Below are 23,795 nucleotides of genomic sequence, written 5' to 3'. Positions count from 1 at the left end.
ACAGATCATGAAAGGAACACAGAAAAAAATTGAACAGTCTTTACTGTAGTTAACTTGCCTAGAACTTTAACCACCTTCACATTCAATTTAGCTTTAACTATTCAGCACATTAATTACCTGGAACACTTGATTCCATACAGTTCCTCAAATAATTAATTAGCTAAAGGGATTGAGGACTGGAGTCCCAGAGGAAATTCTTCTAGTTATGTAGACTACATAGATTTCACCTCGTTAAAGCTACAACAATTCACCTAAATGCACACAACAACTGTCCCTTCAACTATTTAGGGGCAGAATCCTAAAACCAAAATAAGTAAAATCCCCTCACACCCACTGAAGTAGGCCAGCATTTTTAGCACTGGGTATCCTGCCTAGTCACCTGAAAGAAGTAACACTTCTTTTGAGTAACACTAAATAAAAAAAACTTCTGATTCCTCTGTTAGTAGCACACTAGACATTTTTCCCAACGGACAACCAAACCAAAGGCAAACAAGTTTTAGACAGGACTTTAAAACTGGATTTCTCCCAGCACACCAATAAGCTTCTCCAACAGGAATAATTCAAAACTACAGTTATGTCCATTACATCAACATTAAAAAAAGTCTCCTTATCTCCAGCACAGCACAGTTTTCACCAGCACTCTGCTGTTATTCATGGCATCAGCTGTGGTGTTGTACGCAAACATATTTATGCTCCAGAAAGACTGATCAGGACATCAAGAGAAATAATGCTTTACTTTTCCTACCCTTCCAAAAAAACTCCACGCTATCTCTCTCATTAACTGAATCCCACATCATTTTTCCACAAGGTAAGCAGGATAAAAAGGGAATGAATCCAGTAAAACAGGTAACAGGGAAAGCAGACCAACATAGGGAGCAGTCAGTTACTTGGAAGAAAATACAAGTTACTTAAGGACATGTGTGTAACTTGCAAGAATTTCAAAAGACTGGAAAACAGCCTTCTCTCCCCTGTAAAGTGTATGCTATGATCTTCTGATTGTTTTTGGCAATAGAAACCTAAAATGATGCATTATAACTTATTTCTTGTACATCTTAGAACACTGGAAAAGAGCCTTTTCCCCCCTGTAAAGTGTATGTTATGATCTACTGATTGCTTTTGGCAATAGAAACCTAAAATGATGTATCATAACTTAATTCTTGTACATTTTAAATACACCACTTCTTTATTTGATTTTTTATGCACCTCGGCATTCCAATACGTAGGACCCACAAAAGGACAAGCACAAAGGACTCACTTGCAAGAGTGAGTCACTTTGCAAGACCAAATGCCTTGGGTGGGTGGACAATCCATGATTCCTGAGCTGCAGGGACCTTCCCTGCAATTCCTGCGTGGCTCCCGCACCCGGATCCGCTCTGTGATTGGCAGCAGGGCTGTGCTGGCACAGGGCTGCTCCGTAATCCAAATCCCTTGCTATGAGAAGGCAGAAGCCAGCAGAGCCTCCTGAGGCCAAATTTGCCATGTTGCCCTGGATTCCAGCTGCACACTCAGCTCTGCCCAAACCCACCACGCACGGCGAGACACTTGAGGAACGCACCAGTGCTGCGAATCCCAGCATGTCCCAGCCCCTCTCCAGCTCTTCAGGCTTTGTCTGAGGAGTCTCTGGGCTTCCAGATTCACAAAAATTTGGGCTTGCAGCTTGCAGGGTTCAGAAGGTTATCTACCCACGTAACACACCATTCATTACCCAGCATCATTATCTCTTGAAGAGCATCCGTGTGCTTCGAGAACTCAGAACTGTGTTGGTTTTTCAAACGCACCAGGGATCCTCCACTTGCACTTTCATTTACTTTTTACTTAATACCCAATGTTGAGAGCTGTTACATCCAAGTCAACTCATGCAAATCTTTTAAGTCACACAGGTCTTTCAAGAGGTCTTTAATAACAAGAGCAGCCAAAATGACGGAGATAACTCAGCAGTAACAGGATGCAGGACTAGGCACTTATGGAAAAGTTATTTGGGAAAAAGAAAATATTCCCTATAAAGAGGAGCTTAAAACATGTAGCACAGAATGTAATATATTATGAATCAGTCTGAACTTTCATTCAAAAGATCATGTACCTTATCCTGAACCAGCATTTGGTGATTAGGAAGAAGTACTGTCCAGGCTCCTCGGCTAAACTTTTAGCTCAGACATTCTTACTCAATTCTTACTGGAAGACTATCTTCCCAAAAAGGCAGGATTAACAAAATAGATGATACCACTAAAAGTTGGAGGATGACAATACAAAACTGCTATGCTTGACAACAAGCAAGACAAAGCTAGAAATATAATCTATAAAAAAAATTTAAAAAATTAAAATTAAACACAGAGAATAAGCTTTGAAATTTCAACACTTTCATTCAATTAGAATTAATTTAGCAGGTTTGGGGATACACACACAGATGCTTGCAGGCATAAAGTAATACGCAGAAGAATCTCTTCTTACTGTCTAGCAAGGTTAGACAAAAAGTTAGCAAACACAAATCCTTCTCAGATGAAAAAAACTGATAATCCATTTTTCCTATCTTAATGCCATTCTTCTCCTCACAACTATCAAATAACTGAACAGATACTAAGTGCAAAAAATAAAAGCTTTTAGAAACATAATTTAACATAAACATCTGGACAAGGAAATACAACAGAATCCCCAAAATTCATAGTACGGTTTCATTTTGTGAGGAGACCGAAACTAAAGCCTCGCTCATTCTAAATAAAGAAAATTGCACTTATTTTGTACACCGGCACAAGACATGTTTTCAGCAATATGAATCAATGTGCTATAGCTGAGGTAAATCAGTGTCAGCCATGTTGTGAAAGAAACTGCAGTTAACAAACACACAAAACTTAAGCTACGCCTTTGATATAAGTAATTTTATACTGCTGGATCTCGCTAATGATTGGTGCTTGACTTCTTCAACTGAATGCCTATTAATCTAATTTAAAAATGCACATCCAAATTCTAGAGACAGTGAAACAGTAGCAAGAAGAAAACACACCAAGTTATAAAGCAGCAGCACTGACTCTGTGCAGTGCACAGGCAGAAGGTACGTTGTGAAGTGAAAAAGCAAATGCACTTACTCAGCATTAAATCCATTCACGTGCAAGATCCTCATCTGTTTGACTATTGTGCTTTTACCGGATTCACCAGCACCTAGAAAATGAAAGTAAATCAATTTCAGAAGGAAGCATGAGTGATCAAGGGACACACTAAAATTTTTTTCTTCAGGGTAAAATCGAGAAAGTTGGTTTTCTCAGTGCAAGAGTGAAAAGTGAAAGAAATAATTGCCACTGGAAACTTCAGTTGTAGCTAAAAATAAATGCCCAGCTCAAGTCATGTGTCAGATCTGAATCTTGGATCATTTCACTGTCCATTTTTCCAGTGTCAATGTTAAAAGCAGACTGCAGTTTTTGGAAAGAAAAAGGACAACTTCAACATTTTATAGAGAAGAAAACAGGGTACGTCACAACCCGGTTGCCTTGTCACTACTATCCGACAGAGGGAAAGACTGACTGAACTCCCTATTAAACCAAAGTATTTTGTTAGATCCTTAAAGTATTTTAAGTTTGGCTGTGGTTTATCATCACCCAGTCGAAGACCATAACTTAAATCACAAGAAGTAAAATACGTGGATACTCACATCTGAAAAAGGAAGGCATCCCTTTAAGCCTCCACCCACAATGCTACAAAAACCTCCTTCTCCTACTTGTGTCTTGTAAGCAACCTCCCACCCTCTCTACACGTTCCAAAATCAACCCTATAGCACAACGAGACGCAAAGACCACCTTCTGTGGCTGCCTGCTCCAAAGAGCCCCCCCCTGCAGCTCTCCCCTGCCTCCCCCATGTACCTGCAGCACAGAAACCCCCACTCCACTTTACTCCAGTTTCCACAAGTGGATGGATGCTATTTCTGCTGAGCTGCTCGGATGCCAGTGCACAGGGCAGCCCATCTGCCTATAGTACCCGTTTTTCCAGGCACGCTGAACAACTCCAACAGCAGCATTTAACTGAGCTGCTCCACGCTGCCAGATCGGCAGCCTTCTATATAAAGCAAACACGTTTTTTGCAAGAGTAGTAGCACAACCTGGCAAAATTTAGAAAGATTTCCCCTTAGCATCTCCTGGCTACTCTTTTACTCCTCTCATTAGCCCGTGTCTCAACAACAGGAACCGTACATCTGTGGCAGAACGGGCAGGGAGGTACAGTTTGTATTTATAGGATGTCAGGCCTCTGCTAGCACACACTGACAGCACAAGCCTCCATTTTGAGCCTCATGTTCAAACCCATATTTTAGCAGTTATATTTCAAAGTTCATTTTCTGACAAACACGTTTCCCTCTCTGCTTTCTCCCTCCCTTTCCTTCTTCCCCGTGAATTCCCAACAGTCCTGCTCTGCTCTCCATAAAACCTGCTTGCATGTTTTGCCACTTTAATACCAGAGCCTTACTCCTTTTTCCTCTCCTTGCTCACTGATGTTTTCTAAGCATTTAGAGAGTTTTTATCTACAACTCTTTATGCAAGTGCCACTTCTCCCCTAAACTACTATTCTGTAACATACACCTTCTGCCTCTTCAGACAGACTGCACCAGGCAATAAACACAGGTGGCAAAACTGATCAAGAATTAGTATCTTGGGTTAAGATAGAGAGACTGGGTTCTCTTCACAACTAAGTATTATCCAGGAACAGCAGTATTTCCTATAGTCATATTTCCATTTAAAAAATAATTAACAACTAAATTTCAGCTGTAACTCTAAATCACATATTTATAAGCACTGGGAGCCAAAATCTTTACTTCACTTAGGCCAAGAACAGGGCTGGATAGTTGTTGCATTTGCTATAAACACATACGGTTTGGTATTGACACACCTGGGTTCTCTGGATCAGATACAACACCAGGGAACCAAAACGAAGTATTACATCTACATAAGTCTATTTCTATGTTTGGCTGCTCGTTAAGGCCATATTCTTACCAACAATTACACACACATTTAACTTCACCACCAAGGAGAGTTCCATTAATTTCAGTGAGACTGCTCGTGGCAGCGGGACAAGCACGTGTACGGCGGTGGGGCCTACAAGGAGCAGCATAAACCCGCTAGAATATTCAGCAGCTCTTCTTTGTTGCTACTTGAATATGATTTGAAAAGATTAAGAATACTTTCAAAGCGCTTGGCTTTCTATTTCATGTGTCTTATAAAGGAAACATAACATAATAATAGAGACGGGAACTGTTGTATTTATTTTTTTACTAGTGAGTCTGTGTTACAGACTATCCACAATTCATGACAGAAACTGTAACAGTTAAACTACCACTTTAAAACATACGCACACAGATGACCTTACTGCCATCACTAAATACACACAAATTTTTATTTAGAAGTATCTAAATTATTTTTCAGCCCCCAAACCCGAAAATAAATAAATAAAAAAAAATCCAAACAAAAAAATCCCTACAAACAAAAAAAAAAAAAAACAGGAAGAAAATCCAGGCAAGCCCATCATATTTCTGTTTGCTGAAATTTTGTCTCTATACGAAAGCAACCCATCTGATGACAAATGATTTCTACATATCTACGTAACGTTCAGCCTGAAATCTGGAAGTCCAAGACATTCCCCGAGAGCTGAAGTCCAAATTATCCTGTTAAAAGACTTCTGCTGGAGCCCTGGCAGGCTCCTCAGTGCTGCAGGTGCTGCTGTAGCCCCAGTCTCTCTCCATTTATGTTAAGTCTCTTTCTTCAAATGACTATTTAAAAGATGTTACTGGTGAAAGTACACTTCCAAATTCACAGCCCTCAAAAGAAAAAATAATCTTTTTTTTTTCCCCTTCAACGAAGGTTTTTTCACCCCAGAACTGAGTCAGCTCGGCGAGGCCTACCCTGTGCTCCACGCTACAGCCCTGCAGAACGTGCACAGGCGGTCCCTCGGCGTGACCAAAACAACCCACGGCTCGTAACTGCATCCGAGCTTAAAACACTACTCCAAAATACGCTGAAATAACGAGCCCGACAAAACATTTCCTTGCTCCCCCTTATAGCGATTTTTGGATCTTTCCTTTCCTTGGGAAGCCACAACCTGCGTTTCTAAATATATCTCGTGGAAAAAAAAAACCACGGGCAGGTAACGCAGAGGAGCGGCTGGAATCGCACCTGGAGCCGGGCTGTGCCGGCGCTCCAAGCGCGGTACCTCAATTCCTGGTGCGACAGCGCGGGGGGACGAGCCCTGCGGGGCCGGGGCTGTGCCCGCCCGGCCCTGCGCCGCTGCCCGGCCCCAGCGCGGCCGCGCTTCCCTCCGGGACAGACATCCTCCCTCCGTTTCCCCCAAACGATTCCCCGACTTCCTCCCTTCCTCTTCCTCCTCCTCTCCCCGGCCTGGCCGCACGTCCCTCGGCACCCCGAGCCGCGGCGAAAAGGGGAGCGGTGTCCGGCCCTGCCGCGCTCCGCTCGCCCGCGGCCGCTGTCACTGCCCTGCCCTGTTTATCTCCCGGGCTCCCCGCGGGCCCCTCGCCGCGGCATCCCCGGCCCCCTGCCCGCGCCCGCCCGAGGCCCCGCTGCCCGCCCCGCCGGGGCCGCCGCTCCCGTACCTGCCCCGGCCCCTCCCGCGGCGCCCCGGGTGGTGTCCGAGCCCTCCCCGCCGCTCCCCCGGCCCCGCCGCCCCGGGCGCTGTAGCGGATCCCCGCGGCCCCGGGTGGGCCCCACCTCTGCCCCGGCCTCCCCGTGCCCGGACTGGGGCCGGCGCCCCGGCGGGGAGGGCACGGCCCCCGGCCCCGCTGCCCGCGGCCCCTTACCCAGCAGGAGGAGCCGGTGCGTGGCCCTATAGACCTGCTTGTCCTTCTGCAGCTGCTTCTCGATCTTCTTGTTGGCCTCCCGCTGCGCCTTCTCCTCGTTGCGCTGATCCTCCGTCTTGCTGTTCCCTAAACAGCCCATCTTGGGGAGGGGAAGGCAGGGACGCGGGGCGAGGGGACGGGAGGCGGCCGGGGCTGCCGGGGGGAGGGAGGGAGGGAGGGAGGCACTCCCGGGCTCCCTTCTTCTTCCTCCTCCTCCTCCTCCTCCTCCTCCCCCCCTACTCGCTGCTGTGGCGGCCGCTGCCCAGAGCCAGAGACATGGAGAGCGCCGAGCCCGGAGCCAGCCGAGGGGGGGCCGATAGCGATGACTTTGCTGCCGCTCCGCCGGGCCTCCTCCCCGGCAGCTGCAGCTGCCTCTCCTCCCCCGCCCCCCGCCGATCCCCTCGGCGCACCTTTCCCGGGGGGTGCGGAGCGATCCGCGGGGATCTCCGCGCCCCGGCCGGGCCGCCGGCTCCTCTAGAGGCAGCACAAATGCCCCCCCCCGCGCCGCACGCACAGGAACAAATCCAGCTTCAGTGCCACCCCCAAAAAAATAATAATCCTCTTTAGATCCAAAGGCACGGGCTCCAGGCGCGGAAACCTCCCCAAATCCTCGGCGGGGAGGATCGGGAAACGTCTCTTCCTCGCCTCTCCCCCCGCGCCGTGGGGGTCACGCAGCCCCGGTCCCTTCCCTCGCCGGCCGCCGCAGCTCCTCGCCCTCCGGCCGCGGGTCCTTCCTCCCGCACCGGGGCGGGGGGGTCCAATCCAAACCCCCCCCCTTTTTTTTTTCTCCTCCTTTTTTTTTTTTCCTCTCTTCCTTGCTGCTGCTCTTTTTCACATGCGGTTTCCAGGCGGCTGAATCCTCTCGGCGACAAAAAAAAAAAAAGGAAAAAAAAAAAAAAGGAAAAAAAAAAAAAGCCCGTTTGGTCTGTGCGCCCCGAGCAGAACCTGTCCCTTACGGGCGGATTTTTCCTCGTCTTATTTTTCCTGCTCTCTCCCGCATTTCTGTCTTTTTTTTTTTTTTTTTTTTTTTTTTTTGCTCCTTTTTTTTTTTTTTTTTTTTTTCCCCCCTTCCCCTATTGAGCGGCTCCGCGGCGGCGGAGCGCGGGGTGGGGCGAGCGGGCCCACACTGCACGCCGGGAGCGAGCGGGGCCGCTCACATGATGCCCGCGTCACCCCGCGCCGCCGCCGGCGCCCTCTTCGAACCGGCCCCGCCGCCGCCCCGCAACCCCCGGCGGGACCCGCCGCCCCCCGCGGCCAGCGAGCACTTCGGGATCAAACAGCCCCGAAAACGCCGGGAGTTGGGCTTGGAGTTAGTCGAGTTGTGAATAAAGTGTTAAGGGAGTCGTGCCCCCGCGGCGCTGTGTGGTACACTTGAAAATAATTAATGTAGGAGTTGTGGGACTGAACGGTTTGGTTTGTGGTGGGTTTATGGATAAACGCGCTTCCCGGGCGCGGGGCAGCTCCCTCGCACCCCGCGATCCGCCGGGTTTGTGGAGCCCCTGCGGAGCCTGGTGAGGGGCTGCCCATCCCTGCCTGTCCCTGTGCATCCCCGTCCATCCCCACCCGTCCCAGCCTTGTCCATCCCTGCCTGTCCCTGTCCATCCCATCCCTGTCCCAGCCCCATCCATCCCATCCATGTCCATTCCTGCCTGTCCTAGCCTTATCCATCTCTGCCTGTCCCAGGCTTGTCCATCCCTGCCTGTCCCTGTCCATCCCTGCCCAGTCCATCCCATCCCTGTCTGTCCCAGCCCTATCCATCCCTGCCCATCCAGCCCAGCCCAGCCCAGCCCAGCCCAGCTGTGTCCATTCCTGCCTCTCCCAGCTTTATCCATCCCTGCCTGTCCCTGTCCATCTCTGTCCATCCCAGTTGGGACAGGGGCCTCATGGTACCAGGGGATGCTGTGTGCAGTGGTGGAGTACAACTGGATGCACACACTTGCTCCTCTGTATGGTTTTACCAGCTGTCTATTTCCATTTTCTTTTCTAAAATATGTTTTGGAAACCTTGTTACAAAAATTACACAACTTATCAGCTACACCTGGAAAACAAAGGTTGGCACTTTGCTCTTCCTATAAGTCAGTTCCCTAAAATACACAGGTATTTTTTTCTCTGTAACCCTCCCTCTGAGATTAGTGAAATGTCCTTAACTATACAAATATTATTTAACCTTTTTGCAAAATTCAATTATCTACAACACTGTTCCCACGAACACACCTTCTTACATCACCCAGTTACTATATTTAGAAATATCTACAGTAAAATAATTATGTGAATAGAGCAAACAACTAGGAGGTCACAGTTAATGTCATCAAATACACTTGTGGAGCTGCCCTTGATGAAAGAGGGGTGGACCTCAAGAAGCAAGGAACATCACAACCACATCGTGGTCTTTGAGGAGTTATTGGCACTTTCAGTCTATTTTTAAATGCCAGAACTTTGGGATACACAGAGTTTGAAAGTTCTGGAGTTACTGGAGAGACTCTTACCAATGTGTCCAGGTGTTGATTTAGGCTGAGGCAGTTTCAGAAAGTCGTAGAGAGACTTGGCTCAGCAATGCCCAGACTCATCTGAAGCAAAGATCATAATAATTCCTTGTATCTTTTATAGGTCTTTTATTTATTTGTATAGTTTCCCTGTAATACGCAATAATCAAATATATTTTAACTGTGGAGTTTACAAGGCATAAAGGAGTCAATAAAGCAGAATTCAGACTGAAAATTATAAAACCTCATAGTTTTTTTTATGGTTTCAGGTATGAACAGAATGCAGAAATGCCAGTATCTGCCACCTCACACAGCAGGGAATATCTGCCCCAACCTCCAGGCTTTGCCTCCCTCTGGGTCCCAGCTGGGGAGAATGGAGCCCAAACATGAATACACACAAACAAGACAAAAATCATTGCAGGAGATATACAAAAGGCTAAAATCTGGGTTAGTGACTTTAGAGTAGGGAAACGGAGTAGTAAATATGCCCAAGCATCCATGGACAAGGGAGTCATGGCTGTGTAAATGCTGTTGTCCAGCAGTGCATACCCACCCCTTCCCAAACCCAACCCGGACAGGCTCTGCAAGGTTAAACTCCAACAGGAATTGCTGCCCTCCTGCTGCACATACCCTGTCCTCTGTCCCTGGGCTGAACAAAGCATGAGGTAGCTGAAAAGGAAAAACACACTCAGCTAATTCACAAAGCTCCCAGTTACTTACAACAGAATTAAGAATTAGCTCCTTGTACTACAAGTGTTATTAAAGTGTGAAAGTGTCAAAAGCTGCAGAAAACAAAAAGAGAATTCCCAAATTGTGAAACCTATCAGCAATTACAGACTTTTTTGTCTTTCTGAAATATGACAGGACAAAAGACTTAAGGCACCGCCCGTACTTCACAAACCCACTGAACTGCCAGGAGTTTTTTCAGTGCTGTCCTGATTAGGAGCACATCGTTTGGAGAGTGAGCATACCAACACATTAGCTGTTCTCACTCTTTTTTATTTGTTTAAATAACATAATGCTGCTAATGTGTCTTTAGAGTAAATTGTGTTTCTTATTGAAACTAGTTCCATTAGCTTCCATCTTGTAAAAATGAACTTCAGTTTCCAAGAACTTCAGTTTCACAAGACTCCTTATATCAGAAGGGTAAGTCTAGGAAAAATCTGACCTTAATTCACCATAAAATTAAAACTTACTTCTGAAGAACCTACAGTCTTAGGAACAAATAATTCAAAGATAAAATAACTGTATGTATGGGCATAGTGCCCCTGTGATAAAAGTCTAACTAACTAAGACTTGAAAATAAGGTATTAAAGGACACTGCTTTATACACAGATCAGATGCCCATCTTACCCCCACAGCTTTCCTCCAAACCCTCCAGGTGACAAACACCCTTACTGCAAACAATTCACATTTGTTAGTGAGCTGAAGGCACTGAGCGCTTTGGACGCCTCCAGAAAAGAAGAAATGGTTAATTAGTTTTCAGTAGGACAGTTGTGCAGCTCCTAATGGGCTCTCGCTGTCCACAGTGAGCATGACCTCGTAAACTTTTGGCTGTAGATTGTGGGGGTGGAGTTGTGACCAAACCAATGTGCTCACTTGGAGGAGAAGACTCAGACGACATCTCACTCGAGCATCCCTTAGCAACTGGACTGAAATGGCACTGCAGCTTCCGAGGAGGTGTCAGACTTCCTTGCCACGGGAATAGCCTGTATTCCAGCTCCTACCACAGCTGAGAAGACATGGCAGAGAGGACAAAACCTGTGGCTCAAAAAGTAAAAGCGACAGCGGTGATCTAATTGTACAGTTTCCTTTGTTCCTGTTTGTAGGAAATAGCCTGTTTTCAGCAAGGACACCGAGCTCAATTAACCTGGAGGACACATGAAGCAAACGGTTCTTACAGCAACACCTTTATCTCTGATTTCCTTTAGACTCTTTCCACTTGAAAACCTAGACTGTAAACTTTGTAACATTCCTCTCTATGATTATCAGGATGAACAAAAAGAGAGCTGGAGGCTTGCGTGTGTGAAAAGAAAAGCAACAGAAAAATACTCTCTGATTTAAAGCTGTCAAGGAGTAGACCAGTGAACAATAAACTCTGGGTCACTTCACCACAAACCTGAAAATGCAGCTACACATCTCAGTTATCTCCTCTCCCTAGTCCTCACACCTGTGAGACTGTTCTACTCCCGGGAGTTTGGGTCAGAGCTGCTCATCATGTCAAGGTGAACTTGCAAGGGGAAGACAGTCTAATCTTTATTCACTGAGAAGCTGCAACCCTATAACTCCCCCACAGCTGAATATATACACCCTGCTTTCTTTAAAAAAATAATAAAGATGTATGCATTCTTCTCCACTCTGTGGTTCAACTGAAATTTATTATATTTAGGTATATTTAGTAAGAAATTAAGATTTTAGGGGTGAACTTTTTCTTTTCTTCCTGCTTTACTCAAGAGATTTAAAGTACCGGGAAAATATAAACAGTGAATAAATTCATATTAGAAAGGTGCAGAAGAAGTTCCCCCTGTGCATAGCACCTTTGAGGATTAAAATCTTATGCAGAAACAAGAAGTAGCTGTGAATTTTTGTTAAGGAGCCTACATTACCCCATGCTGCATTATGCTGTCCTACAAATTCACAGTACCATGGCTGAGCAGTTGGAAGTGACTTCTCTCTTTTAAAAGCAGGGATTAACTCCAGGACAGATTGACTCTTTCAGTTAAAGGGCAATTTTTAATAGCACACACTGTATATTTTTGTGTACGGATACCTCTCTGGTTTGAAGTTAGCAAATTTTTTTAACTTTAGAAATACAGAACTGAGCGTTTTCATCCTGGTATGGGAGCTGAATATCAAACCTATCAATCTCAGTGTATTTAATACCCACTAAACTTAGTCTTTTAGTTAGTTATAGATAAGGATTAATTAAGGTTCTGATTTAGACTTAGATCATTGGGGTTTTTTTCATCTAAAAAAGCCTCTTGCAGTGACTCAGGTCTGCTGCTCACATTTTCCTTAGATGGAGCCATCCTCCAGGAGCTATCATCCTGAAAATCCTTTGGACTCTTGGAAGAACAAAACTTGGTGATAAAAAGGGAGACGGTTTCAAAGTCTCCAAATTACCCTTTGACCTGCTGAACAAGGAACCCTTGAGTAATCTCAAACCCGTTTAAAGGAGAAACAAACACATTAAAGCCAAACAATAATCTAAAAAGGAAAACCAAAGCAAACAGATAGGAATTGGAGCAAGAATTCGCTGTGGGGTTTTTTCATCTGTTTCCTTTTTGGGGGCCAGAACAAAAATCACTTTAAAAAGCATTCAAAGGTAAACAAGGTAGGAAATGCAGCCATTACCAATCAAACCCTGGGAGGGCAAAGCAGGATCATCACGTGAAAGGACAAGTTTGTCTGTCCTACGGGAAGGAATGAGCCCATCCGAGTGCAATGAAACAGCTTTGTCAGGGAGGAATCAATGCACCACCAATGTATTCAATAAAGAACAAACACAAAACACTTAACTACAGATACTCCAAAACAAACAGAATGAAAAGGAGATACTTCCCTCTCTGGCAAAGAAGAGGAATTTTTCCGTACAGAAATTCTAAACTTGAGAGGGATTTTTGTTTTGTTTTTAAATAAAAACAAGCCCAAAGTCTACTAATAGAATTAACCAAGACTTTCCTTTAAACCAAAGGAAAAAAAAAACCTCGCCTCCCTCCTTTCACTTCGAGTCTTTTCCTCAGAAACATTACAAGAGATTTTAAGGAACCCATGGAATTATGGAAGTAACACACTGAGTAGGAGCTTTTCACCTAGTAGCTTTTCTTATTTTCTTGCAGTTTTTCTTCTTCATATTCCTTCTCACTCCTCATGCATTCTGCACTGCACTTTATATAAAAAAAAACCCCAAAACAAAAAACTCTTATGTAACAGAAGTAGCAGCACATCCTAACTCTCCACATAACACATATGGAATGCCGACTAAAAAAAAAGTTGGAACAAGTCTTTTCTCAGATTTAGTTTCCGTATTTGTCAACATTCGCTGCCGATCTACCCCTGACTGCAAACTTTTTTATAAAGCATTATTCTGCTTTAATCCCTGTTCCATCTGGGTCACAAAGCCCAGGGAGGCAGGAGTAGCAGAGGCTGTGTTTTCTAAATACTGGTTAGAGTTAGTTCCTGCAAAGAAGCACAAAACTCCCAAGCCTTTCTCCGGCCTCGGGGGTCAGCAGAGGAGAGGAGGCTCCTGGCTTCACCTCCCCAGCACACAGGGCAGCCCAGCATCAGCCACAGTTCCCACTGTGGGACCTAGGACTGAGCCTAGCTTAGGCTCAGCCTGACCCAGCCTGACTCCAGGAGCACGGTGAGCCATCCCTCCATGCCAATATTATTTATTACTGACACTGCATTCTCATTTTATGGTTCATAACAGGAAAGGGAATAAGAGGATTGTTAAAATAGTTCTTGCTAAGTTGCCACACAGGTTTTAATGTGCTGTAAACATTCCTCTCCTTCTTTTACATTTTTTTAAATAGAATGACGTTCAGGCTTTCGTGCTCAAAATAACTTTACATTTTAGTGCTAGCAAACCACAATACTCTCAATGCCAGGAGCTGTTATTAGAGACGATCTGCAAGGAAAAATAAGACTCTGATTTTGCTCCTCTGTCTCTGCACTGCAAAAGGCCCGAAAGTGTTCACTTTGAAAAAGGGTATTTTCTCCCAGCTTTTTCTTTAGATGAAAAAATGTTAAGCCTAGATCCTAAGATTACATGCTGACACAGTTATAGAATAGGGGTCTTTTCTACCCTGTTTTTCCTGGAAGAATCAGTCTGTCTGGCAAACTAACAGCACCACTGCTTCATAAGTGCCTTGATGCTAATTTAGAGTGCCCCACACGCCCCAGGGCAGCTGCAGAATTTAGACCCTTTTACAGTGAAATAAGTCTTTCTGGTGAGTTTTTTTTTCATGCCTCTTAGATTTTCGAAACGTATATAAACCAGTTGATTGTCTCCAAGTCTTTAGGTGCACAATGAAAGGTTTCCCTTGTTGCTCTATCTCAGACAAAGCCAGGAAAGACATCCATGGCCAGGGCTCTGGGAAGCAGGCAGGGGTCAGGGTCTGGACCCAGCTCCAGCCCTAGGCTGGGTCAGAACCTGTGATCCAACACCGGATTTCGCTTCTGCCACATTAAAACCAGCAGAGGTGAAGGATTATCCCCTCTGCTGACCCAGCTGGGAGATGCTCAGCCCTGTCTGAACACCCACAAACTGCCAACGGAGACGAGATGAGCGTGGGGATCAAACAGGGGAACAGGATCCAGGAGACCAGATCTACCACCGATGGTTCAATCCAGCACAGCCACCGATCTGTGTGTGACCTTGGACGAGCCACTTACCCTTTCTGTGCCTCTTTGTCCAACTATCCTTTATCTGCCTCTCTCATACAGGTTTGCTGTTTGCTTCCGACATGTCTGCACTGAGAACCAAGGGGCCCTGATCTCACTGCTGACCTTTAAGCCCTTCTGCTGCATATATCATCATAAAATAATTATTCAAAAAGGAAGAAGCCTTTTTTTTAATAGTCTGTCTTCCTTTTCTTAACACCTCTTTAACTCAGACATTTTCAGCAGCATTCGATGAAAAAATTAGTCTCTATTCAAAATCTTAACACCGGTTTTTCTTAAATGAAAACTCTGAGAAAACTGCTAGTATTCTGTCAAGTCCTTCTCCCACAGGCCTTCCAGCAAAACCAGGGAAAGCTAGAACCAACATGCTTGCTACATTCAAAGTACCAGACAAAGATACTTTTTATTTTGGAAATAGAAAAAAAAAAAAATGCCTGCACACTTCTCAGCCTTTCTTTGTCCACCACGAAGCACCCAACAGGACAGAAACCCTGTGCCGTGTTCTTTCGCAGGTCACCTCCCGGTTTGCTTTATGCTCTGTGGTGTTACAACAACGAATTTGTTTTTCCACTGCTCCCTTGTCTAACTCTGACCCGTCCGCTCCTGAAGCAATCGGCCTTTTACAGCTTCGAACGCGCTGTGTAAACACAGAGCGAGGGCGGCGCAGCCCCTGCTGCTCCGAGTGCCCTCCACCCAGACCTGAACCAGCCCTGGAGACTGGACCTGCTTCCAGGGTGTCCCCCCAGAGTCCCCAAAATCTCAGTGTGAACGACTGTATCACAGTGTGAACGACTGTACCCCCTCCCTTCTGCTCAGTGGGATCACAGCCATGTCAGCGAAGCCCTCGGAACATCCAAGAATCCAGGGATGCTGCAAGGGCCAGGGGATTCAATGGCTTTGAGCCACCACCTCTGCAGCTCCTCAGCCACTCATAAACAAGGAGAGCGACTGGTAACCTCAGCCACAGCCCTGGGGGGACAGCACAGGGATCCCTGTCCCCTCCTGCCTGTCCTGTGGGGTATCTGGAAGATGCCAGATCCCCCGTCTCCAGCAGCCCGGGGCTGAAGGCAGGGCCCTCCTGTGTGGCTGCACTTCACACCCTATATATAAAATACACAGCCCTACAGTCAGCCTGAAAAATTCCTTCTATGAATCGCTGTTACTGAGGGATATATATACTAACTCCATACATGTGAGAGTTAAGGAAGATTTATCCAAGGAACTACTTCCAGAGGAAGTGCTGGGCAGCCACATTATTTGTTTTATTTAAAATGATTTCAGGCTCGATAATGTCTCTTTATCAAAACTACACATGTGCTGAGCATGCACAGTGCCGTGTGTTGTGAGGCAGACAGGAAGGGGTGGATTTAATTTATTTCTTTATTATGAATATCGTGGTGCTGTAAGGAGAATCCTGGCCGACAGCGTGAAATAAAGCCAAACTTTCAGAGGATATTTTGGGGGCTGAAGTTCCTGCGCTGCCTTTTCAAACATAGTTTTAAATTCTTTATTCCTAATCCTCTCTTCTGCCTGGACCATCTCATGAATGGACATGTATATTATTACAAAGCTGAGCAAGTACCTCATAACATTTGCCATTAATATTCTTTTGAAAGAAAAATGGAGTTTCAGTTTCCTGGTTTTCCTTCCCTGGAGTGAGGAAACTAGTGAAGGAGTTTATAAATTCACAAATCTGGCAGGCAAAAGGGACCGAGGCAATTGTGACACACCAAAAATAGTTCTCCATCAAAATGCTAACCCTGTTTTATTTTGCATACATCGTCTTGGCTGTAAGGTTTGTTTACATTTATTCGGTATCATACCCTCCATGGTGGATCAAAGCACTCCTGTTGTTGGAGACACTCTGTACCCAGCTGAACAACAATGGCCCAAAGCAGAAACAGAACCACCATGACCAGCACAGACCATCTCCACACTTTCAACCTAGAAATAAGAAGAATTAATTCTTGTCTACCCTAAAAGCTGGTTTAGAGGGAAGAAAGGAGGGTAGAGAGAATGGACTTCAGATTCTCCATGGCCAGTGTGGGCTGTATCAGCCTAATCAGAGGGAAGGCATGAAGAGCTGATGAGTGTAGGGACAGTGACCAAATCTAAGACACACAAGCTACGAGATCAAACTGTGCAGTAACAACTTGAAAGAATGCTCTTTTTCAGTGACCTGTATATGCTTAGTAGCATCTAAGAGTAAAGTTAAAAAGGCTAAGAAATTCCTTGCCTAAGGATGAATAAAGGATTTCCTGTTACCGGAGAGTTGAAACTGAGATTATCTTACGAAATTAAGAACATGAAATGCTGAAGCAGTGCTTACACTAACCAAGAAAATGGACTGCAGGATCTCACTGCCCCAAAGAGTATCCTCGAGGAGGTGTCTTTATAGAAGCATCAATGTGAAACCTATAAACAGGAGAAAACAACCCACGTGAGAGGTGGCAGAAGGACATGGATTCACTGGCTGGACCCAAACACTCCAAACCAGTCTGCAAGCAGAGAAGGTGGGACAAGACATGACAGTAATAACCAAACATGGCTTGAGACCTCCTGCTCCAGTAACAATTAAATAATTGTTATAGTCTCTTAATATCTGAGTAAGAATTTATTGCATCAAGTTCTCAAGTCTAGACAGATACACTTCATGAATGAATCACTACTGACTACCTTGGAAGACCCAAGCTGAAGAGCACTCCATGGTATAAAGCCACTATCTGGACACATCAACACTTAGGGAACAATTTTCTGGAGACGGTTCTTTCGGTACATTTCTGTAGGGTAGGTTGGCTGTGAGAAACTCTGGTTTCCCAATAGTATCCTTACAGGACTAATCAAAAAGCAGTATAGGCTTAGCAAAGGAACCTCTTTAACACAGAGACCCACGTCTTCAAGAACACCCCAACTCCCCCTCAAAAAAAACCCCCAACAATAAAAAAGCTAACAAAAACATGTAAGCCAGGAAAAAATGCAAGCAAAAAACCAAACAGGAATGAATTCACCTCTTAGCCTGATTATGCTTTTTCTAGCAGCAATGAGTCTACCTCATCCCTCTTTAGAAAGTTTTGCTTCCTTGTGAGGCAGGGCCTCTTTCCTAAATAATTGGAACCCCTCTTCTGTCCCTTTACTTTGGCTTCAGAGGTTCTTATTTTTGTTCCTTTCCAGAACTGCTACTCAGTTTCTCTGCAAAATGGTCACTGTCTTACAGAATTCTTTTCCTCAGTTATTCTGAATTATTCCCAGCTTTCTAATTTGTCCTCTTGGAGGTGCTCCTCTCCTTGGCAAGGACATAGGGCATCTCCAACATGGGCCTGGATTTTAATTTAGCACAGATGTTACAGCACAGGGCGAAGGATTCAGTGAAGGTTAAGGTGTTCTCAAAAATTGTGTTCTCAAAACCACAGTTTGACTCACACATGCCCCCAAACAATCACACATTAGCAATTATAATGATCTTTAATTAAAAAAAGAAATATGTTGCTGTTCTTACAGATAAGGATCTATAGAAATACTTGTATAGGTGCCATGAAAGTTTACTTTTCAAACTACATTTCAGTGAGGGAATTTTTAACTACCTTACCTGCATTACTCGAATTCTACTCTAAAATGAACTTCTTTGAAGTTTTCTTATTAAAAAAGCTTTAAAAACTAAGCAGTCTGAATTCTTTTTCTATGACCCACCTAAGCTTCTTAAGTAGCAAAAAGTTAACTTCAGCTCAAGTCATTCCACTTAGAAAAAGGCAATGAAAAAAGCAGTAGATTCACACATCTCACCCTACATTTTCTCTAAATGTAACATCTCGTCCCTGATTGTTATAATTTTTCATAGTAAAGCTTTCTGAGTGTTTATAGCCAGCAGACTTTGGCTTTTATACTGGAAAGTTTGTTATATAAATGTCACTTTCATTTATATCCTCAGTTATAACAAAGTCATTAATGCAGCTGATTCCTAAGAAACCTTATATTTTAGCAACTTGTCCTAGCTCTGGTACTGCATAAACACATCTAATGCAGAGCATGAGAAAATTATACCTTGGAGATGCTACAGGCTTTAAACCAGGGGTAGAAGCTAAATTCACACTTCTTGATATGAACATCAGTTGACAGCGTGACATTTGATTTCCAGGGGGCCATGATCACCTAAATACATTTTGTAGCTGCTTACATTTTACTGTAGAGCATTGTGGCTTGGATCCTAAGGTCTCACAAGACGAGAATTTGGGGTTGGATGCCACAGCACTGAAATTGCTCTTCAGAGATTCCATCACTGTCGAAACCAGAGCCCAAAAAAACTCCCCTCCTGGTTTTTAATCCCGCTCAAAGCCAGATATTGGAAGCAGGTTAAGATCTACGAACTAACAGATCTGGCCTCTTGCCACGTGCCATATTAAGATGCCATATTTAGCTCCTCATTCCCTAATACTCAGACATTTAACCTGTTCCCTCCAGCCCTTTCATCCACTTCCAGTAAACTACTAACCAAGACAGTTTTCACCCTTCCCTTTCTTCCTTCCATTTCTCTTTGCTGCTTTACACACAGTTAGTGCTGCTATCCCATGGCACTGGAAAAGGGACTGTTAACTTGTGCTCCCTCTGCTGCCTGCTGGGCTCTGCAGCAACACGGCAAGAGATGGTGAGGAAACCGAGTCTCCTCCTTGGCAGAAGAAATTACTTACTACAACGTGAAAAGTCCCATGTATGAAACCCAAAACCACCAACCTCAGTATTCCTGATGGACATCTTGCGTGCCAAAGACCAAGGAGGTAAAGGCCTCCTGCCAGAGTCCCACAGGAGTGCAGGGAAGACCAACAGCAGGGAGCAAAGGACACAAATGGATGGGGCAGCTGAACAACACTCTCCAGCTTTGATTCCTGGCCATTCCTCATGGAAAGTGGGCCAGCCAGTTTCTCAAGGTTGGTTGCAATGTGCCTGTTACATGGTCCTTGACATGCTACCAAAGCTGCAGTCACTGGGAAGGAGCCTGTTGCTGAACTCCTTGTGCAACAAGGTTAATTTCCAGCTGATAAAAGACATTTAAGGATAAACTCTTCTTCACTTCTTTTGAGGAGGCTATTTTCAGAGCTAAGAGTATGGAGAAGGGCTGTGGACAGCCAATTATCTAAACAATTCTCTTGAATCCTTAACAACATGGAGTACTTTGTCCCTCTCAGTGCCTGTAGTCCGGGTGCTGTATCTGTCCTTCCCATGGGTGATTCAGCAGCAAAGAATATTTACTGTTATTTAACAATGCAGTGGTCTACAGACATAATTATGACTCAACAGAGAATACACTGGGTGCAGACCTTTAAAAAAAATTATCAACAGATTATGTCTTGCCTTTAAAAAAAAAAAGGAAATATTTATTTGAAGAGACGATCATACGAGAAAAAAAATGGATGAAGTGGAAGATATCTTCCTGCCATTTTTAGAAATCACAATCTGTGTTGATTCCTCTCAGAAATATTTAATTAATATTTAGGATATTATGGATGAAGTGGAAGGTTCACACTGGATTCTGTCTGAAACGTCTGAAAAATAAGCCTTCAAGTCTTTGTTTATGTTGGCAAGCAACCTAGCTGGGTATAAAAGCCAAAGGTATGATTGACTACCTCACATATTTTACAACTGTTACACTAAATAGTTATTTTAGAATTTACATCGTTACAGAAGGATCCTTAAATAGACTTTCTTAAGGCGCTTAAAACAAACATACTTTAGGGCATACTTCCCGTTTCATTACTGTATTTCACTATACTTAGAAAAAATAAATTTCACTTTTCTTTCAACAAAGATCCAAAAATGTTTAAGGGTACGGAGATCACAGAAATCTACCTTATTGTTTTTAACGTACTGAAATCGTTTAATGAATACCTACAAATCTTTGAAAAAAAAAAATCAAACCAGTGAACATTTTTAAACATTAGTATGTGCATGTTTAGCCCTTAAATACAAAAGGCACATCTGCATATTGCTCAGAACAGAAAACTTCTGCAACTAAAACTCAAACAATAATCAAACTGCAGATCACTGATTGGTTTTGCCTGCTAGAGATACCAAAAAAGAGGACAGTGACATTCATTTTTTGCTACCTCCTTTAGCAGTGTGTGGGACAAATTAATGTAAAAGGATGAGAACTGATTATTTTTTTTTTCAGTTTTAATATTCATCACCAACTTTCAGGGTTGATCAGCAGCTTTTGTACTACCTGTAGTTAGAATTGTGTACCAAATCTGGCACTGGGAAGAGCAGTGACAATGAGTGAGTCACCTTTACAAGACACACTCAGGATTTCCTGAGTTTTCAGGTGAGCAAACCAATGTCCCACCACCGCTCACCATTCCCATTTATTTTCAGCCTCACTGCTGGTTGACTGCACACACCAGTTACACACCTCCTAGATCCTCCCCAGGGGCTTTGCGACAGCTCTGTAATTTTCTTACTGTTTCTCAGTAAGAACATCAGTGTTGTTCCTCCTCCCCACGAACTGCTCAGCAGAACTTTTCATTTACAGCTGGGAAACAGAGCCTGCTTCTACAGCGAAGGAGAAACAAGGATACAGTCTTACAAACCCTCAGCAGTGAAAGGAATCTCCCCCAGCACTTATTTTGGGAGGAGAGGGTCTGGTATTGCAAAGCTGGTTGGAGCTGGAGAGGTTGGTGGCATCCTGCAGGAGCCCAGTTCTGCAACAACTGAAGAATTAATTGTGTTTTAATCAGAAGTCAGTCACGGCTTCTGCTTTAACTTGATACACTCCAAGGTACTCACAGTTCTGGGAACTAAATTCAGAAGCTTATTAAACAAACCCTTTTTCTGCACAATTTTTCTTCTGTGATGTGTGATACAACTTCTTCAGACACAGTTTTGAGAAGGAATCAGATAAAAGCTGATACTCAGGATGTCTGGGGAATAGTTTCTGGAGACCAGAATTTCCAAAAGTACTTTGTATCTAAAGATGCAGGTAGACCTCCAAAAGGGCTTCCAGCTGAATCTGTGGTGAATCTACTTGCCATACCTACAGCTGTAGGTTCGCATTAGGAACTCTGCTGTATTTTTAGGCAACTAAAGACCTCTAAATAAGTTAGAATCTACATTTCACTTTTAAAAGACAGCGCACACGACTCAGGAAAACAAGGCTACGGGTGCCCCAGTTGATGCAGGAATATGTGTCCCGCTCCCTGTGCTGCAGTGGCCACCACCTGAGCTGCAGAGGTGCTTTTTGGAGTTGTACTTCAGCCACTGCAGCTCTTTGCCTGGATTCAAAGAGGGGAGGCTGAGTGTTTATGACTGTTCCTCCTTCTGTTTGCACGTTTCAGACAAGCACCCGCAAACGGACACTTGGGAAGATATTTAATTGGGAAGCTCACACGCTGTGCATGCACAATATGAATGCCCAGCAAATGCTAATGCTGTATATTTATCTTATGTATATTATATCTAAACAGCAAAGCACCTGCCAGCAGGCAAAGACCTCATCGTTATCTCTAAGTACTGCTGCACATTCACTCATTGCTATTTATTCAGTTTTTTTGTACCTAGCACTAACATTTTAACTCAAATCCCTCTGAGCAGTAAGCTGTGCCTTCCTTCTCTCAAATGGTTGCCACAAATCTTCCAGCTAAAGTAGTGCAGAATAAACCTTGTGATGTGCGGATATTTCTGCATTTGTCAGGACATGATCTAATAAAAAAAAAAAAAATATATATATAAATATATATCTAAGCTTGGAAGAATGATTTACCCACAACTGTGAGCACACACAGTCTATCCAGAGGGATTTGTTCCCTCAACCATCCAGGGACTACACACCAACGTTCACACCCAGGCCAGACGTGTGCATGTAATTCTACAGAAATCTGCTTTATTCACAACTATTCTTCTGTTGTAGTTATCTCCTCACATCAAAACATTCTTTCTGGAGCCCTCTTAATTTTCAGAATAAAGAATCCAAAATTAATTGCAAAACCTGTGAGCACTCACTTTAAACAACAAACTATGTATAAATTTAGCCTATACAGTGTCCAGCCCAAATCCCACAAACTGCTCCAAACTTTTTTTCTTTCTTTTTGCCATCTATCTTTTGCAAAGCTCCCGTCTCCTGCTTTCTTGCAAATTCATGGTTTTCAGGGGGTTCTTGTTCCTGCTGCCTTCTCAGATTACAATTTCTTTTGTGTTAATTAAGCTGAAAAATTGAAAGAATGTCGCTGACTCTACAAAGAACACAAAACAGGCTTGCTTGAAAAGCTAAAAATAGATCGCTCTGTTCGGAAGACAGACGACTCAGTCTTCAAACTATTTGTACAATGTGAATTAATTGCAGATGGCCAATTCATTTATTTAGACCTCAGTGACAGAAATGAAAGTGCTACTGCGACAGCTATATATGTGCATAAAGCTCCTTTTCAGGTAGTTGGGACTGGTGAAAAACCAGGAGGCAGCGCTTTGTTATTTTCTGGAAGTCAGTTTGTCAAAAAGTTTTTTTGATGTGATTCTCCCCCTCCGGCGTCCCGGCCTCTCTCCCAGCAGCTCGGATTTAAGACGTGAGACTGATGTACACAAACTAAAGTTACAATGGCCTGCTCACATTTCCTTCCAGCATTCACAGTGTACTCTGTAAATCAGTTACATTCCTGCGATTAAAATCACATTTTATAATGATGTAAATGTTGTAACAAAACCCACCCGGATTATTTAACTTATCTGAAATTAATGCCATTTTTCTTTTTTTAGGCCTCAGTATTTGTTTGAAATAGAATTTTAATTTTTTCCTTTTCAGCCTTTCTCCCTAAAAGCAAATGAAAGCTTAATTTAAAAAAATAATGTTATTGATTTAATGGGAGAGAATTCAGGAAAATCTAAGTGGGAACTGATATTCCATCCTGGCTCTTATTGTTAGATAAACGGGAGGTTTCCAAAAATACCATCTATTAGACTAAGGTCTATAAACTGTAGCTGTGAAATAAAAATATCATTGAACTAGATAAATTGTTTGGGATACAGAATGATCTGTACTAGAACTTTACAGCAGATCCTGAACAGCATGAAGCCTCCTTTGTGCTAGAAAACTAGAAACGTTGTCA

General features: G+C 43.8%; 1 protein-coding gene across 2 annotated transcripts in view; it reads right to left on the bottom strand.

Moving 5' to 3' along the window:
• Positions 1 to 23,795, bottom strand: part of GNAS (GNAS complex locus) — a 140,138-nt gene that overhangs the window by 82,313 nt on the left and 34,030 nt on the right. Inside the window, exons 1-2 of one of the 2 annotated variants that reach the window (XM_032704624.1) lie at positions 6,785 to 7,895; positions 3,081 to 3,153 (exon numbers count right to left, since the gene is read on the bottom strand). In XM_032704624.1, the coding sequence (XP_032560515.1) occupies positions 3,081 to 3,153; positions 6,785 to 6,923 (212 nt within the window). In that variant the 5' untranslated portion in view covers positions 6,924 to 7,895. Of the gene's footprint in view, positions 1 to 3,080; positions 3,154 to 6,784; positions 7,896 to 23,795 lie in introns of those variants that run through there. The other variant, XM_032704623.1, reaches the window with a different exon arrangement.

The sequence above is a fragment of the Chiroxiphia lanceolata genome, chromosome 17 (genome assembly GCF_009829145.1).
Source record: "Chiroxiphia lanceolata isolate bChiLan1 chromosome 17, bChiLan1.pri, whole genome shotgun sequence".
NCBI lineage: Eukaryota > Metazoa > Chordata > Aves > Passeriformes > Pipridae > Chiroxiphia > Chiroxiphia lanceolata.
The sequence above is the reverse complement of the archived record's forward strand: the minus strand, read 5'-3'. Positions and strand labels throughout refer to the sequence as shown.